General features: G+C 52.3%; 1 protein-coding gene across 9 annotated transcripts in view; it reads right to left on the bottom strand.

Annotated features, from left to right (window-relative positions):
• Positions 1-19,631, bottom strand: part of LOC119432521 (uncharacterized) — a 73,065-nt gene that overhangs the window by 21,530 nt on the left and 31,904 nt on the right. For 4 of the 9 annotated variants that reach the window (XR_007464196.1, XR_007464195.1, XR_007464194.1 and 1 more), the window contains 2 exons: positions 2,380-2,530; positions 1,709-1,934 (listed from right to left, as the gene is read on the bottom strand). Coding sequence is in view for 1 of the 9 variants with exons in the window: in XM_049658432.1 (XP_049514389.1) it covers positions 1,709-1,934; positions 2,380-2,530 (377 nt within the window). In the remaining 8 variants the exon portion in view is untranslated. Of the gene's footprint in view, positions 1-1,708; positions 1,935-2,379; positions 2,531-8,167; positions 8,350-17,270; positions 17,412-17,494; positions 17,579-19,631 lie in introns of those variants that run through there. The other 5 variants (XR_007464200.1, XR_007464197.1, XR_007464201.1 and 2 more) reach the window with 3 other exon arrangements.

Raw genomic sequence — 19,631 nt, 5'->3', positions numbered from 1 at the left:
GATGCTTACCAGCTGCGGGGAATTGGCCAAGAAGTGGGGGTTAGATGGGAGTTAATCGTTTTAAAGATAAAAAAGACACGAAATTGGGAAATAGTGCAAACAATTAGAGATTAGTTGCAGCTGATGGTAGAGCATAAAATGTATTGCCTATAAAAAAACGAACAGCAATTATATCAGCACTAATTTCGAATAGAATGGGCGATTTCGACAAGGATGTGTATATTATTTCAGGAAATTCACATGGTTTGCTAATCACATAGTCATGATGAGGTTTAGTGATGTTTTGTTAGGGATTCTGTTATTGGTACATGGTCATTCGGTGGTTACATAGAAAATGCGCTCGGGCCAAGTGTCCCTGTTGATGATATTTGTCGGCGCGGCATCCCAATACTAGAGCACTACTTGCTCGTACGTTAATATATTCGATGTAGTACAATCTATGCACATAAGCTCGACCGGATAAGTTTCCTATGTACCGGCACAAAGACACAAAAGAAAGTATATCCCGTACAAAAAAGGATGGTTTGTTGGGCCATTGGGCCGTTTCACGTTCTATTCTTGAGGCAAGCAGCGCAAACAGAATACTAATGTATAAAGGAAAGCAGACACAGCTCTACGGAAGACAGACAGGTGCTGCTTCCGTTTTAATTTCGGTCATGCTATTTCATCGCGCTGCTTTAGTCAAGCACAACTCCCATAACATATAGTATCTAGGTGAAAGCGCAGCCCTATTTTCTCGGCCAACTGTATTTTTTCTCGGCTAACTCAAAAGTTTCTTTGTTTTCGTTTTTTGTCTTATTCGTTTGTAAATGAGAGGACGGAGAACGATAGCGAGAATGGGAAGATTGTTTGTTGCAGGGCGTCTTCTCCTGCAAAACTACGCACAAGGACGGATTTCACCGATCGCACATAGGATGCTATATAAGAAGCCAAACATTCCACTAGTTCACCTAGTCTGGACACCTGGGCATGCGTCTCTCCCTGGCAATGAGCGCGTTCATGCGACAGCCCGAGGCATAACCCTTCAGGCACCGGTGGAAGGCCAGTCCAACCCAGACAAGGTGGAAGCGATACCGCTTACATACACGCATATACTACAACACCACACACTATTCCGTGGAACATTCCCTCCACCACACGTGAAGCTAAACGGTGCAGATGCAGCCGCTTGGCGTCAGCACCAAACAAATATGTTCCCCAGCCTTGCTCTCCGCCACACTTTTTACCCTAGCCAGTACCCAGACAAATGTCCTTTCTGTGGTGGGCACCCAAACCTCTACCATTCTACGTGGGAATGCTCCAAACCACCCGGGCTACCTAGAATACTCAACGCCTCCCCATCCCAGTGGGAAGCCGCTCTTTACAGCACAGCCTTCGACGACCAGCGATACCTGATCGTCCGGGCCATCCGGATAGCAGCATCAAATGGGGCCCTGGACTGAGGGCTCCACTCTCTGGGACTTCGTTACAAAACACCAAATAAAGTTTCATACTACTACTACTACTACTAATACTACTACTACCACTCCTGCAAGGCGGCTGACTCGGCTACTTCTTAATTCACATCGAGCGCGAACAGCTCAACTCGGGTGTGAACAGCGTCCCCGTGTTGACTCTCGCGCTGTTCACGATCGATTCTCCTGCAACCGCGCACAAGCTGAGGCGTTCGAGAAAAGGCAAGCGTTCAACTGGGAACGCGGCGACTCACTGCAGTGCGGCGTAGACGTGCGTGACTCGCAGCACCCGGTGCGGGCTCTCGTGTATGGCCTGCGCGACGAGCTGCACCAGCTTGACTGAGGGTCTGCGCACCACCGTGCCCAGGGGCAGCAGCGAGGACCAGCGGCCCGATTGGGCCTCGCACACGACGCGCTCGTCGCCGTCGACGGCCACGCGCCGGCGCCGGCGCACTGGCGTCGGTCGGTGAGTGCGCCCTCCTGCAGAAAAACACACACGCACACAGCGCGAGAGCGTTCCACACACCGGCGGAGGAAGGCAGGATGCTCAGGATTGTGTGACACGGGATTTACGTGGCCCCTAGACTGTATGTGGCCAACGCTTGTGGCCGCCATTTTCCTTCCCATAATTGTGTTGACCTTTACGTATACTCGGAGCAGTGATTACGTAGCGTGTACTAGACGGACGCACGAAAGGTTACCAAACGGACCGTATACTCACGGGGTGGTGTAAAACAGCGATACAAGTGCAGCGACAATGGGTCTAGCGCCTTCTAACCTTCCTTGTTTCCGTCCCGTCCATGCTACCGTTATTGCTTTAGGTATGAACCGGCTATCCCCCAAGAACCAGCCCTGCTATAGACACTGTTCAGTGTGCTTAGCAGTTGATCGCTGCTCTGGCATCGACGCCTGCCTAAGGACTCACCGCGGCGTCGAGGCGGTGGCGGGGTGGGCGGCTCCTCGGAGCATTCATACGCGAGGTCGTTGCCCCGCTCCGGATAAAGAATGGTCGCCGGGTCGGGAAGGATCTTCGAGACATACATTTCGGCCTGCAGGTCGATGGTGGACTCGCTCTCCTGCGTTACAATACGAAGGGGGGGGGGGGGGCACCAAAGAAATCAACGCGCGGTATACCACACTGAAAGGTGAGCAAATCTTTCACGCGATCTGGCACAGACATATGAGTAACTGACAGTGGCATAGCACATCCTCATAGTAGATTCTGGTAGTTCTGCATCTGTTTGGACATACAGTGCAGTCTAGTGTAAAATGAACAGCTCCATGGCAGCTAGAGTACCAGCTCTAGCTGCAAGTCCCGGTGGTAGCTATGTCGATTAAATCCACATGCTTGGATGCCCAGGAAAATGCCAGTGCTAGAAACCACATCTGCTCTGCTGCAGAGCTGTCCGAATGTGCATTTGCCATAAAAAAGACAAAAAAAAGCACGCGCAGTATCAATGTTGTCTGAAGGAGTTGGCCTCACTGTACTGATTAGTAAGGACTCTGCTGGCTTTTGGTTACCGTACTTGTAGCAAGCTATTCTTTTTCTCGCTGTAAGAGAGAGTGAACAGCAGCATTCTACAGTCTGAAGACTCGCTGTCTTGCCGAGGTGTAAAAGGGGAGCTAAGGAACTTTCACACCATGTTTTTTCTTCGCGTTCTCCACCGTAAGGTACATTAAAACAAAACAGAAAGAAATCGACTCACTTCGTCCTATAAGCATACTCCTTTCGTATGGCGTATAGGTGTGTCGGTTGAAAATTTAGGTGTAACAACTTTCTTCCATCTCCAGCTTCATTGAAAGCATGCACACAGATTAGGGGCGCGATCTTGTACGCGTTCCAAAATGGAACGGAGGCGTTCCGTTCCATCGAGCCGCACACGATTGGTCAATTTGAACGTCGCGGTTGAAATTGACCAATCGTGTGCGGCTCGATGGAACGGAACGCCTCCGTTCCATTTTGGAACGCGTACAAGATCGCGCCCTAGGTATCTCTTTATTTTTTAGCAAGCTTTTTGTTGCGTGCACAGGTAGATAAACGGGAACCTAAAAGAAACACGTATCCTTTCACGATTCTGTTTCTATTTAATTTTTGCAAAAATGTTCATCACTGTTACAGAAAATCAAGACGACCATTCGCTTTCTTAGATTCCGCATGAGAAGAACCGCAATGGCAAGTACGTGTGACGGCGCGGATTAGTATTGTCTAGCATTTGGGCCAATTTAGCACGCACACACAAAAAATTCTACAGCCGATATATTCAGTTATAGGGTACAGTAATAATGCAGCGTCATATCATTTCTAATGAAGAAATGGAAACGTTTGGTGCGTTTCGATTTGGCCTTACTGAGGGGCAGTTAGAACGCAGGTGATATAAAGCCAGGGGCTTTAAGGTGAGAGCTTGCGCGGACATGGAACGCGCGGATAGCACAGTCTTCCGAGAGAGAGAGAGAGAGTTAATTTATTTGAAGGAAGGTAGAGAGGTCGGCCTGAGCTAGCATGCTCTAGCCTGCTACTCTGCACAGGGGGAGGGGGGGGGGACGGGGACATAAAGGCTGGAGGAGGGGTGATGATGACGCAGAAGAAGGATGTACAACGGTAAAGGCAAGTTCAGCATCCTCATGGCTATCAACAAAGTCCAAAAAGGTAATTGAAAAGTGTCATCTACCTCCAGAGCACGGACGGAGTCACGAATACAAGTGAAAGTTCACAAAAACTCGCCGCGAAGAAGCTTGTGTATGGGCTTCTCCTGCGTGAGCAGCACAGGTGCCAAGCAAGGTAATTAAATTATGTAAAGAGCAGCGATCAGCTGCTCCAGTGCGGCGAGGACATCCACGGCGCTTTTAGCGGCCGGAGTCTGGATACCACAGAGAATCACGCGCATTGATTATAGCAGATGTTTCAGCATTTTTTCAACGCTTTCTTTGTAATTCCTTTCAGCTCCTTGCTTGCCAATAGGGTCATCGGCTTTACTAGCCCTAGAATCTACTTCTTGACGTAGAGGAACACTACGGCATGGTATCGTGCCCGTGGATCTACTGGGAAGCGAAGGCCACTCCGTGTCTGTGCCACCCAGGGGCGACGAATGTGCGCCCTGTGGTCTCGAAGATCCTGAACTTGCAGTAGGCGCGGTTACCGTCCTTGAGGCCGGCACACGCAGAGGTTGTCGAGGCCCCTGCGCCCCACAATCCTGTTTTTCTGAAGTCATTGGATGACACTTCTTACGCGAGCGTTGCCTATCTCGGCGAACAGATTGAGCAGCTTGTCTATGGGAAGACTTGTTGTTTGCCATTTTCCGCGAATGCGAACTTCCTGCTGCATCTTCGGGCAATCTTTCGACGTTGCTTCGTGAGAGCCAGGACAGTTGGGACATTTCAATGAAGGTGCATCACAGTCGGCGGTGTCATGTTGCCCACCGCAACGCTGGCAGGTCACTTGATTTCTGCACACAGCTCTTACGTGACAAATCATGAGACATTTCCTACACTGCAGAGGCCCTCTCCCCTCACACTGTAACAGCTAGCGTGCTATCACGATGCTCTGTCGAGGCGCGCTCGTGGCGTGGCGTCGCATGCAATGGGAATTGAGTGGACGTTTCGCTGCTACGGATGACAGACGCCGCCTTTTTCGCTCAATGAGGGGACGCTGCCAGGGTGAGCAGACGTGCTTTACATGGGCTCCGTCTCCAACGACCCTCTTGCCCGGACTAAATCATCGCAGGACCATCATTTTGGTGCGGACGGAGAGATAACAAGGAGCGGAAATCGATGGATATATATTTGAAGACCGTAAGTGCTGCTGTAAGGCAATTATTGAACTTTTAAGCATTGAAGTAGACGCCAGGGAGCTAAGCCTAGCGCGCTATGGGTCCCGCCATAGAGAATACACAGGCACGCTTAGCCTAGACGAGGTTAGCCTTAGGTACGGGTACGAAACGAAGCGATATAGACCGACTATGCGCTTCGGCCGGATCAGGTGGGTGGCTATCACGAAGCAACGTCGAAAGATTGCCCGAAGATGCAGCAGGAAGTTCGTATTCTCCGGAAAATGGCCAAAACCAAGTCTTCCCTTAGACAGGCTGCTCAATCTGTTCGCCGAGGACAGACAACGCTCGCGTAAGAAGTGCCTTCCAACGACTTCAGAAAACCATTGCGCCCGCCACCAACGAGATTTCCCACATAGAAGAAAAATGTAAACTTTATTTCCAAATCGATCAGATTCGAGTCCGGCGTCTCTTTAGTGGGTCTGGGCACCCGCCGCGGACGCGGTTCCGAGACCTTCTCTCGAAGCGGCTTCCCCGTGTGGTTTTGGGGGTGCATAATTTCTCGCGAATGGTTCTTGGAATTTGCACTTTGATGGCCGTGATGCTTGTGGTATGTGATTCCGACCTATGTGATTCCGACCTGTGATTCCGAAGTGATAATTAGGCATAAGAAAGGACTGATCGTGCGGAATTTCACCAACCAATCAAGTGGCGCGATCTGTCGCAGCTTGGTGTCGCAAATACAAAGTGTGCAAGGACGAAGACCTCCTGATAAGACTTCGCAGTGGCTCGACGATCATCATTGTTAGCACACCTAGGGAGGAAGCCGCTAACCTCTTGGAAAGAATGACCGAGCTGACCCCTGGCGGCAGGTTGTACGAGATGAACGCGTACGTGGCAGCTCCGGACGGATTCGTTCGTGCAGTCGTTCACGGCATCGACGCTGAGTACTACGCCCGAGAAGCTCATGGCGCAGCTTTGGGCCCACACGCATGCTGTCAAGATACCACAAGCCAGAATGGTAGGAAAATTCAGGAATGCGCTGATAACTTTCGACAGAAAGTTGGTCCCGAGTTTGTGACTCAGTACGGAGGCGAGGAACCGTGTCACCTCTACCTTCCCACAAGGCAGATCTGCTACGTCTGCCTTAAGTTGGGGCACCGTTCGGACGTTTTCCCTACACTGGAATTGCATCTTGGCATCCATTGTACGCCCACAACATAATGATATGGATGACGGAATGCTGGCTGGTACTCAAAGAAGAGAGATTCCAAACTGGTCGCCGACTATGTAGATGGTTATGCAAGGGCAAGGGGGCTATTCTGCTCGCCCCAAAAGGCGGAAATACTTACAGTGCCCAGGCACAGACAGGATAACAAGGCATACCTAACAGTCACGATGGCCGGGGCCGCAACCGGAATTACGTAAAGGCACTACGAATCCAGAGAATGCGGATTGAATCTAACCAGAGGGCGCACCACGCAATCAGACTGCTGACTTGGTCTGCTGCCCAAATAACAAGAATGATTACGCGCAACACAGATAGAAGAACAGGATTCAAGGAGGAATACGTCCCTCAGCATGTAAGAGTGCTAGTGGTGAGCAGAGCCACCTGCAGCTTCCCCTACCAGCACCTAAACAAAAGGGAAAGTGAACAAGTCGAGTTACTCCTCATGAAAGATTTTAAGACAGCGCTCGGTCTGCCAACAGAACGGTAACCACAAAACTACTAGACCTCGGCATATCAAGTAACTATGATGAACGCAGGGAGGTGCAGCTCGCCTCTCAAAAGATAAGATTTCACAGCGTAGCCACGACAGCATGAGCCCTCCTCCAGAGAATAGGCCACCAGGACAGCATGCGAGATCGAATGTACGGTAGACATACCGGACGAGATCAGGTCCACGTTCAAGGTGGCTCCCATTTCTAGGAACATGCATTCTGTCGGTCATCAGGGCATGCGCAGAACCAGGGTGGAACCCATAGTCAGGATCTACCATAACAGAAAAAACACCGTGTACGTAGACACTGCTACATACGTGAATGGGATGGACGCAGTAGTGACGATGATCGACTCCAGACTAACAGATAAGATCAGCGCATAGCTCAAGAACTGCTCTGCGTCTGCAGTCGAGGAGTCCGCTGTCGCTCTAGCGGTTGCCGAAGGCAACAGGTCCGGGCGTTCGCTACTAATCATCAGATTCTCGGGGCGCCTGCCGGGGATTCACTAATGATAGGGTAGGTAGGAAAGAAGCAAGCACCTTCAAGTGTGTTGGCGAAAGTAAAGAAAAACACCTGATAATTTGGGCGCTGCCGGCATTAGGACATAGCCGTGAGTCTCGTGGCCTAATCTTATAGCTAGAGGATACGCCAGCCAATAGAGATCAGAGGCCAGAGTTACAGAAGCATTTACTGGTAACCAGGGGGACATTTTGGAGCACATCTGGGGAACTAGAAGGCGATATGCCTGCGCCACAAAAAATTTAAAGGGAGCAGTCGGTATCCCGATGGCCGCGACAAACAAATTCATATCCATGTATACTTAATTACAGTAACATACATCCAATCACACACAGAGACATTTGTCCTTGGTGTGGTAAGAAACCCACAGTATACCATAGAACACGGGGATGCCATATTATAAATGCAGTACCCATCATACACAAAGCCACGCCGGATCAGTGGGAGGCTGGGCTGTCCATCTTGGAACCGGATGACCAGATTTGGCTGGTTGAACGCACGAGACAGGCAGCTAAGGCCGCGGGAGTTCTGGACTAAGGACCCACCACAGGCGCTCTGCAGTAACCCACCTCTCAAGCAAATGAAGTTTATCCTCTCTCTTTCAGCTCAATGAGCCATTTGGTGCTTTGGCATCGAAAATTGTTTAGCTGCTTAAGTGGAAGAGGCGCTGTCAAATTCAAGACCTCAGGTTAAGATGTTGACACTCACCGTGGTGACGGTCTCCAGTGGCACTTCTCCGGCTCCGTCGGCCTTGACGCAGCGGCCGCGCCCCGTTCTCTGCGGGGTAGCAGCAGCAGCAGCAGTCGTGACGTAGGGTTTCGCGGCGGCACGCGTTTTGCGAGCACGTCCTCGCTTGGCTCCTGTATCGCTGGTTGCCTTGCGGGCGCGACCTGCGAAAGGTATCGGTGCGCGTGCGCGCGAATGTGACTGAGCCTTCGACTTGACGTGCGACGGACACGCGTCTGGAAGTTACTTTTCAGGTTGTCAGCAAAGCGCGCAGCTGGAAAGCTGGCAGCTTCTTCTCACGCGTAGTGGCCATGAGGAGAAGCAATCTTTCAAGGCAAAGCTTGTTCTGTCTCTTCGGTTTAGATGTGCACTGAACAGCCGTCACTGCGTGTTCGGCGTCATCAGACTTCTCCCCACGCTCGAATACCACGGCTCTGCCACGTTCTCTGATCGTCCCGTTTTAATAGGGGAACCAATGTGCGGAGACCATCTAAAATAGTGGTCAACGTCAGTGATGACTTTTGAGATCGTAATCGGCCACACGCGCTGCACACGGCATGACTGGTAACATGAACATGATCAACATGAACAATGAGGGGAGGGGGCGCCTCACCAGGATTCCGTAATGAGTGGCTCCTCAATGCAAAAGACGCAGTTTCTCCCGACAGGCGAAGCGTGGATTGCGATACCAAATTAATAGACCGCTATACGAAGTAAGAATAGCAGTTTTATTGGGCGTGTAAATTTGGCGAATGAGGCATCCGCACATATTGAGCACACGAGTACACACGTAGACACAGCGCGCGTACGCGATCGTACGCGCTCGTACGCCCACACACACGTATACACACAACAAACACACACGCGCACCCAAACACAACACACACAGACAACACACAAACACAGACGAACACCGCACACTGGCACATCTGCGTGCATCATTATACACGCCTGCACTGGTGCACTTACATTGGTACACGTGCGATAAAGGAGGGGCTAGGATGTCCACGCGTGTGCGACTGCCTGTGTGCGCAGCTTCGCATTGGAGTATGCACACGTACGCACACGCATGTTCACACACGCGTCAAAGCGCGGGAGGGACGCGCGCTTTCACGGGGAGCGAACGCACGGCGGGAAGCAAACGCGTGTTCTGTGCCGTGCTCCCTGACGGGAGCGCCCTGACGTGAGAAGCGCCGTGCTCCATTACTATGACTACTATCACAATCCTTCAGTGTTTTCTTCACTTAGTACCCACGTCCCAACCCATTCCACCAGTTTTTTACTGTTAATCTTTTTCGCTGAGTCATTGTCATTTTGCGGAATCATGCTCATGACTATGACTTCTACCAGCATCTTCCTTCACTTAGTGCCCACGTCGGAACCCATTCCAGTGGTTTTTTAGTGTTAACTATATATGGTGACTGTAATCGCCATAGATATGGTGATTGTAATCACCATATATATATATATATATATTGTACTGGAGATTATCTGTGTCAGCACGGTGAAGTGTGAAAGAGGAAGTCGACGAACTAGGAATGCGTGCTCGATCGGTGTCCAGCTGAGACTGGCCCGTCTTCTTGTACTTCAGTCAGACGCCCTGTGGACTTGCAAGAACATCCCGTGACATTTGGTGGAGGTGCTGGGTAACGTCTTCCCCGACCTGGAGCTCCGCAGCCGTACGTTGCCATCTGCGGCCACAATGACCGACGACGCCGGCCCTTCGCAATCCGCTCCCCCCCCCCCCCCCCCCCCCCGGCTGTTGTGTGTTCTGGTGCGGTACGTCAGCGCGACCCTGCCATCTTCAGCGGCACCGACGATCACGACGTGGAGGACTGGCTTGCAGAGTATGACCGCGTTAGCGCGCATAACAAGTGGGCTGATCGCGACAAGCTCACCAACGCCATCTTTTATCTGACTGATGTGGCAAATCTGTGGTTTAGAAATCACGAAGCCGAATTTACAACCTGGTCAGCTTTCACCGAGACCCTCACTTCGGTCTTCGGCCGTTCCGCTGTGCGCAGACTCCGTACTGAACACCATTTGCGTGGGCGCGCTCAACAAATAGGTGAAACCTTCACGAGCTACATTGCCGACGTCATCGACCTCTGTAAGCGCGTGAATGCGTCCATGACCGAAGCCGATAAGATAAGGCATATTATGAAAGGCATAGACGACGATGCCTTCCATATGCTCGTGGCCAACGACAGTTGCACAAGTAATTGAGTTCTGTCAAAGCTTCGACGAGCTGCGCAAGCAGCGCCTTTCCACCCGTCGCACCAGTGTGCAATCCGCGGACCTCTCGGCCTTGGGGCCTAGATGCCTTAGCGCATATCACTCCGGCTTGCTGCCGCAGATTCAACAATACATTCGGGAAGAAGTGGCTCGTCAGCTATCGCTTGTAGCGTGTGTTGCTGAGCCTGCTTCCACGCTAGAATCATCGCTCCGTTGTGTGATCCAAGCACAAGTTTCTGAGGCGCTCCCACCTCCCTCTCCGCCGCCGCCTCCAGACGCCGAATGTCTCAGTGTGAACGCGCCCTTACGCTGCCGCTCTCAACCGACCTCCTCCGCGACCGATGCCTACTACCTCCAGACCCGCCGCTAGTTTCTACTCGTCACCACTTCCGGTACGCCCGGTTCACGTGCCCTTATCGCCTTCCGGTCCTTCTCTTAACCCTTGGCGTACTCCGGACAACCGACCTATCTGTTTCGCATGCGGTATTCCGGGACATGTTGCGCGTTTCTGTCGCCGCCGTGGACTTTTATTTTCGTCGTGACGCGCCGAACCTCGGCACACCACTTTGCCATCCGCGACGACCTTTTGTATCGACGGAATGACCTCACCGACGGCCGTCGATGGCTGCTTGTTATTCCCCGTCACCTGCGCTCACACATCTGCACCGCTTTCCACGATGACCCCCAATGTGGCCACGCCGGCGACTTCAAAACGTATTCCCGTCTTCGTCTTCGATTCTACTGGCGAGGCATGTACAGATTCGTTCGCCAGTACGTCCGTTCATGTGCAACGTGTCAACGGCGCCAGACCCCTCCTCAGAGTTCTGCAGGTCCCCTGCAACCTTTACCCTGCCCTGCTCGACCATTCGACCGTGTTGGAATTGATCTTTACGGCCTCCTTCCAAGCACTCCGGACGGTAACCGGTGGATCATTGTTGCCGTAGACCACCTCACACGGTACGCCGAAACATCTGCGCTGCCGGCGTCCACCGCGAAAGACGTCGCTTGCTTCCTTCTTCGCCACCTCATTCTGCGACACGGTGCTCCACGTGAATTATTAAGTGACCGTGGGCGCGTATTTCTCTCCAATGTCATCGCGGCCCTGCTAAAGGAGTGCAACATCGTTCATCGCACCGCTTCCGCCTACCATCCACAAACTAACGGCATCACGGAACGTTTCACTCGTACGCTTGGCGACATGCTTGCCATGTATGTGTCTGACGATCACTCCGATTGGGACCGGGTACTTCAGTCAGACGCCCTGTGGACTTGCAAGAACATCACGTGACGCTATATACATACCGTCGCGCGAAAGGCCGTTGGGGATGGGACGGAGGGGAGGCGACGTTTATCTGCGGCACCAAATGCGGAATTATATAAAAACGTTGCGACGCGAGAAGGTGGTAAAGACTTCCGACGCTGCTCGACGAGTGTCCCGTTCTGATCTCATCGAAAACCTCCGAGTCGCCCCCAGAGGCACCGGCAACAGTCACCAACGCCGCGTGCGTTTGGTACGAACGCGGGCAAGACGCCGACGGCGTCGACACCAGTTCTGCGCGTTGCTGGTGCATGTCCAAGTTTATACAGCTAATAAAACTACTATCCTTACTCTGTATAGCTCTCTACTAATTTGATATCGCAATTGATGCTTAGACTTTCCGGTGAAACTGTAACATTTTTGCTGAGTCATGGCTATGACTATGACTTCTACCAGCATCCTTTAGTATTTCCTTCACTTAGTGCCCACGTCCGAACCCATTATAGTGGTTTAACTTATTTTTCGCTGAGTCATTGTCCTTTTGCGTAGTCATGCTCATGACTATGACTTCTCCTAGCATCCTTTTGTGTTTCCTTCACTTAGTACCCACTTGCGAATCCATTGCAGTGGTTTTTGAGTGTTAATCTTCTTCGCTGGGTCATTGTCATGACCCACATGACACGCATGTCATGACATTGATGTCATGACATATCATTTATGTTCGTCATATACTCTTGTCATAGTATGCCAATTTTGGTACAAGCCATGTTAACGAAACGACCATGAGAGCACAAAGACGTAGGCGGCTAGATAGATAGATAGATAGATAGATAGATAGATAGATAGATAGATAGATACTGTGAAAGTAGCAAACGTTCACCAAGAAATGCTTCGAATTAAAAAAAAAGATGAATTGCTAACGCCCTTGCTTTCTCGTAGTATGAAATACAATGCGCATTTGATTACTGCCTGAAAAAAATTGTTTCTTCTTGTTAATTGGAAACAAGTTCAACTAACATTCGGGTAATATCAGCAGAATTAGCGCAGACTGCTTGGTATACGAAGAGCCCGCCATACCCAAGCGATTTTCATTACAGCTTCAACGGCATGTCGCAAATCGTGCGTCACAATGACTTTCGCAGTAACAAAAACTGTTTTTGATTTGAAAATGAGGACATGAACCTGAGACTTTGAGCCTGAGACTTTGAAATAAATCGGCGCCTATTCAGCACACTAGCGGAAAAATGCTACAGGTTAAGTGCAAAAAAAAAAAATCAATGAACGATACAGAAAAAAAAAAAAAACGAGACTCCACAATTACCGGGTAGCCTAAGCCGCAGTCATGGTGAATGCAGTCATTACGATCTAAGCAAACAAAGTAGGCATTTTGTTTTTCTTAAGCCGAGCATATGAACTTGCAGCTACAATATCAATAACAATAAACAAACACCCACGGTGGCGGACACCCAATGGTTACTAAGCGCAGGCCACCTACGATTGCGATAGAGCGCATTCTGGATCGAAATTGTGCACCGCGATTGAATCCCTCCTGCACCTTGCGGAAAACAGCAATAGCGACCAAGAAATTCAATCCCGATCGGCGTTGATGATCTCGATCGAAAGTCCGCAGTGTGAAAAACGTCGCTTAAAGAAAAAAGAAAGAAAGAACGAAGAAAACTCTTGAACACATTTGCCCTTACATAGTCGATATGTTATCGGTGCCGGAATGAAAAATACAGCGCATTGGCTTTTGATACGTACGTTTTTTTTTTTAGATGCGAAGCATCTTATGCTCGGGGCTATGTCACTCTCTCCCTCCCCCCCTCCATTCAACCAACCGCCGTAGTAGTGATTTTATTGAAGAAGAAAAATGATGCTTATTTCTGCTGCCCAATAGGGAGCACGGCGCAGCGTCAGGGGAAGGGGAAAAAGGAGATAAAGGTGTTGAAAGGAAGGGAAGAGAAGGAGAAGCAGCAAGAGCCTCATCCGATCATGGAGGAGGCTGGTGATGATGAAGTGAGGCTGCTGTAGCCCACGTATCCAGGAAGACGCAGGTTGGCTGTAGCAGCGTACACCTCCTGCAGAACAAGCACATCGTACTGGCTCCGCAATAGGTGCATGGAGAGGTCTGCCTGCCGCCGCCGCAACGAGTTTGCGTTCCACTGGATCACGCTCGGGCGGCGGCGGCAATGTCCTGCTGCAGGCGGGAGGGGACTAGCCATGTTGACTACTGGGTGGGGGCACGCCACCTGCCTTCAGGCAGATAGAACGCAGCTGTTGGTTGTCTATAGGCAGCAGGTCAGCGATCGCCCTGAGGAGGAGTCGCAGGTTCTTGTTCTCCTCATCGCTGGTGGACTGAGGAGCCTCCTTCGGGGACGGCCCTAGCTTGATGCTGCCCCACTTCTTTGCGCCTGCCTGTGGTACACGCTGCTGCAAGCGGGGTTGGGGGTGGTTTGTAGAGGTCGTGGCCTCCTTGTCAGGAGCATCGAGTGCTGCAGCGTAGGTTTTGCCTCCTGTCGGTGTAACACGTGGCGGTCCAGAAGCAGCTGCTGCTGAGCTGGTGGTGGGTGTAGCCCGTAGGACCGCCTGCGCCTCGCGATGCGACATGTGTGTGGGAGCTGACGCCTTTATCGTGGCCAGGCGCCGTTCTCTCTGCCATAGCGGGCAGTTAGGCGAGTCGGCTGGATGTGGTCCTCCACAATGCAGGCATCTGACCCGGCTCGAACAGCACGATTGCGTCTGGTGTGGGCCTCCGCACCGCAGGCACCGTACCGGTCTCTGGCAGGTTGCTGTGGCGTGCCCGTAGCACCCGCAACGTAGGCACTGCAGAGGGCGAGGCCGGGAGGGCCGCACCTCGAAGGGCATGCTGAAGAGGTAGATCCTTGCGGGGGGGTAAGGGGCAGCAAAACGCAGCACCAGGGTGGTGCCCTGTCGCTTAGCCGCGACCACCCGTACCTTCGACGATACGGCAGCCAGCAGGTCCTCATCGGCGTAGTTGCCATGTACGCCTTGCACCACGCCGCTGCTCTGGGTGCGGTCGGCCGGAAGGCGCGCGGTCACGGGCATCCCGGCGATCTCTGACGTGGCCAGCAGGTGCTCCGTCCATTCCGGCGATGCCGCGTCCGCAGCCACAATGTTCTTCTTCGTGTTCACGCGTACCTCCTTTACTCCAGGCAGCGCGGAGAGCGCCTGCGCGATGGCGAGGCGGGAGGTACGGGGAAAGGCGGCACCGTTGTGTGCCGGACGAAACAGCACTGTGCGGGCTGTCAGTGGCGAGGTGGGCACAGAAGTTGTGGGAACCCCGGCAGTAGCAACGGGATCCACGGCAGGAGGTGCAGTAGGCGCAGGTGAACTACAGGGAGCCGTAGGTCGTGCGGCAGGAGGGACGGCAGGCTCGGTCCCGGGAGAAGGGACGCTGATCCCGGCTAAGCCCGGTGGCAACGCAGAACGCTGGCGGCGTTTCTGCGCCTTTGACAGAACCTGCTGAAACTCGCCCTCGGTGGTAATGCCACTAGCCGGGGTGAAGTGGCGATCGTCTTCACCTGAGACACGTGGCGGCAATTTAGTCGTCGATGCAATGTGTGGCGCAGTCCCGACTGCTTGCAGCTTGCGCGAGGCACCCTCATCATCACTACCGAGCTCGCTGGGATGCGAACGCTTACGTGTAGTAGTGGTGTCCATATCTTCGAGGTTTGCGTCTATCGGCAGTGGGACGTACTGCGGTTCGACGGGAGACGCGCCCGGCAACCCCGTAACAGCGACGAAATCCCCTGCAAGCAGTACATCCGAAGAGCTCGTGGGGGTTGTCGGGGGCGCAACGGCTGTATCGAGGGTGCCGGTCGATGGTGTCTTCCGAGCCGCCGCAGTGGCCAGGGAGGCAGCAGCGGCGGTAGCGGAGCAGGAGGATCCCGAAGTAGGCAGGTTTCCGGCGATCTCATGCAGCTGCTTGGCCGGGTCGTTCGTCAAAAGAGGCGGCGTCGCGAACATCCCCGTTTCGGAGGTGGTCGTTAAGTAGGCAGTAGATGTCGGCCGTTCGCTAATGGCCCGGCAGAGGCGTTGCGCCTGCTCGTGGTGCAACCGCACTGCCTCAGCGCTGGCGATGAGCTGCCACAGAGATCGTGGGCAGGCGACGCTCACCGCGCGTTTGCGCGACGAGCTGCGTACGAGGGAACGCCGCGGGTGGTCGGTCGGCTGCGCCGGTGAAGCTGGGGGCGCCCCTGCCATCTTAGCCGCGAAAAACTGCTGCGCTATACAAGCGCGCAGATGGCAAGAACTAAGTCCAGCTCGTGGATAGCAAAAGGCGAAGAGGAAATCGGCGGAGACGACGTCGTTGACCGGGCGAGCAGGCAGCGAGGACGACGGTCAGGCGAACGGGCTCGGCGAAGTCCACTCACAGTTGAAAGAACGCATCAGCAGTAGAAAGAGGGGAGCGTTGCATGAGACGCCACAGCGTCTCCCGCAGACGCGAAAGCTCCGAAAGACACGCCCGATCTCCTCGAACGCTCGAGCGAAACTCGAGCCTCTCCAACCAACCGCCGTGTGTCCACGCCCCTACTGCGCATGCGCATCCTCCTCCCCCTCCTCTCCTCCTTGTCTCATCTCTCCTCTCGGCATTCCTCCTCTCCCCTCCGGATTGCGCAACGAATGACAACACCTGCGGCTCGGCGCGCGATAATGCGAAGCAGCTTAGGTTAGAGACGCGACGGTAGGCGTCCCAGAGGCACCGGCAACAGTCACCAACGCCGCGCGCGTTCGGTGCGAACGCGGGCAAAACGCCGACGGCGTCGACAACAGTTCTGCGCGTTGCTGGTGCTGCTGCATGTCCAAGTTTATACAACTGATAAAACTACCTTGAGTCGACCCCACGGCTGCTTCTCATACTACTCAGGGTTCCCCTACGGGGAGATGGTGTAACTTTTTTCGTTTACTTAAAGGGAATATAAACACCTGTCCGGGCAAAATAAGAAAAATCAAACTGAGAAATATCCCGGTCAGACCGATTGGGCATAGCCAAGATATTTTTCCTACCCCGTGACAGGCATTACGCGAAGCATGCGCCATGATCATCCCAGAGACAGAAATTGAGCATCCGAATTGACAAAAAAGAAGAGAAAATCAAAACTGCATTGTTCTTTTAAAAAATGAATAATATTTAGCACATTAGCCCGAAATAAAGCTCCGCGATGATCTATAAAAGAGAGTCGAACGAGAAGAATGGACAGAGCAATCAAACAAACTTACAAACGAACAAAACAAAAAAGCACGTTCCACGCCATCCGGGAAGAAGGTTGCCCCATAATGCCGACATCTGCCATTACGATCTGCAAAACCGATGCGGTCAGCTTCTTTCGCACGTCGAGCGTGTCCGCCAGCATGCCCGTGCGGCGCCGCAAGCAAACATACCATCAAACAAACATACCAACAAACAAACAAACATACCAACAAACAAACAAACAAACAAACAATTAACAAGCTGGGTGGGCAGGTAAACATTTACCAAAGGTTACCAAGCGCACGGCGAATCATCTCTTCGCGGCAAAGAAGGAAAAGGCTTAGCAAGCGCCAAGTGGCCAAGATGGCGAAGACACTTACCACGAGGCTTGGCAGAGGAGCGAAGTCCGTAGTTCTTGAGGCGGCGACGGCCCGCGGTCGCGGGTGGCTCGACCTTTATCTTCAGCCCGGCCGACGTCACCTGGGAGATGTGGAAGATGTCGCCCATGATTGCCGCAGTGCCTGCAAAGTTGTCGAGGAGGAAGCGATTCGCTTTGACTTGAACAAAGGCGGGGGACAGTTCACGGACGGAAGTCACTGCTCACCTGTCTCTCATAAGAGCGATCAAGTTAAAATGACCTCTTCTGGAACGCCAGGCAGCAGATGACGTATTTTTCCTTCTCGCTCAAGGGCACAACTTGAACCCGCGCCTCTCCCTCTCCACAATCACTCCTTCTTCTCTGCCTTCCACGGTGTCGTGTGCAGATGAAGCTCAGCTGACCGCTCTCTCGTGCAGGTTCCAAAGCGGCGTTCGTTATAGTTGAGAGCGGCGTTCGTTAACGCCGAGCGTTCTGCGACTGCCTCCGCTGCCGAGCATTACCATGGTAGCGGAACGTTTTGGTTGTTTTTGCTTTCTACGGAAAGCTGACATCTTTCGCATTGCCTTGGCTTGTCCATCTGGACGCGAGAATGATGAACCTGCCACCGGCTGAACTAATTATGGTGGTTTAGATTACGATCGTCGTTCCGCCTTGAAGGAAGGAATTTTTAAACTAGAGACGCAACTGCGTATTACACCGTAACCTCGAATAATTCAGCCCATTCTACAAGTAGCAGGCGTATCTCGTTGAGGAACGTGCAATTCGAGTCTTCAAAACAATCTAAAACGGGTTAAAATAAAGTAAATACTATTTGGAACGCTACCATTGCTATTTGCTTTGTCAAATACTTTCATGCTCCGCGATTGCGCTTTAAAAAAATAATGCCGTCCTTGGTATACGACTTCACAAATGTATTGATGTCGCACATTTGTCGAACACTTTGCAGACAGGGGTGGCGTCAATTTTACAGAAAGGCATTAGTTCGAATAGAAGCGTTCGTTCAAGGAGAATTAGACAATTCAAGATATAGTTGGAGTAAATTTGGGGAACGTAAGGGATAATGCGCTGACGAATTTCGAAGTTGTGAGGTAATTAGGTGCTGAATAAAAAAAGTTGTCGCAGTTTCACCTGAAAGGTGAAACATCAATTGCGATAGCAAACTTGAAGAGAGCTATACGGAGTAATGATAGCAGCTTTATCAGCTGTATAAACTTGGGCATGCAGCAGCACCGGCAACACGCAGAACTGTTGTCGACGCCGTCGGCGTTTTGCCCGCGTTCGCTCAAAATGCGTGCGGCGTTGGTGACTGTTGCCGGAGCCTCTGATATAAATAGGCACTTGGTGCCGCAGCTAAACGTCGCCTCCCTTCCCTCCCCCTCCCCCCCTCCCCCCCATGGCCTTTCGTGCGTCGGAAGAAGGCACGTTTGCTCTACATATATGGTGATTGTAGAGGAGGAAAGAGACGCCTACTATTGCAGCCCTTAAGGGAGCACAGAGCAGAACGCGCGACGATTTCATCTCCATTGACGTCATACGGAACCTCACGGCGACGGCGACGGCGACGCCGACGGCAGAAATCTGCTTTTGAGTGTCCATATAATTGCTATCGCAATAAAAAATTACACCATCTTCCCGTAGGGGAACCCTGAGTAGTATATGCGAAGCAGCCATGGGGTCGACTCAAGGTAGTTTTATCAGCTGTATAAACTTGGACATTCAGCAGCACCAGCAACGCGCAGAACTGTTGTCGACGCCGTCGGCGTTTTGTCCGCGTTCGCACCGAACGCGCGCGGCGTCGCTGACTGTTGCCGGTGCCTCTGGGGCGCCTACCGTCGCGCCTCTAACCTAAGCTGCTTCGCATTATCGCGCGCCGAGCCGCAGGTGTTGCCATTCGTTGCGCAATCCGGAGAGGAGCGTCGGATAGGAGAGGAGGAATGCCGAGAGTAGAGGCGATGAGACAAGGAGAGGAGGGGGAGGAGGACGCGCAGTAGGGGTATGGACGCCGCACGGCGGATGGATGGAGGAAGGGATGGAGGAAGTGACATAGCCCCGACCATAAAATGCTTTGCATCTAAAATTGCTAAGCGCTCGTTTGGCTGCCTGTTTGCGCGGCTTCATATGAAACGCTTACCACGTTTGCCCTTTTCCCTGAGAGTAACAAAAGTGGCAGCAATTACACATTTTGTCAGAATGTGGATCATAAAATGTGTGACGCGTTAGTGGAAGTTAGAAGTGTGTAGGTCAATAAGGTGCTTTGGAAATTATCCCTGAATACTTATTTTCTCTCGATTTTTGTGCCTTATGCGAGACCCATGGATGGTTTTTAAGTTCTCCTCTGTGAACTGAGTAGAGAATGTTGTTT

This window comes from Dermacentor silvarum, chromosome 11 (genome assembly GCF_013339745.2).
Source record: "Dermacentor silvarum isolate Dsil-2018 chromosome 11, BIME_Dsil_1.4, whole genome shotgun sequence".
NCBI classification, from domain to species: Eukaryota; Metazoa; Arthropoda; class Arachnida; order Ixodida; family Ixodidae; genus Dermacentor; species Dermacentor silvarum.
The sequence above is the reverse complement of the archived record's forward strand: the minus strand, read 5'-3'. Positions and strand labels throughout refer to the sequence as shown.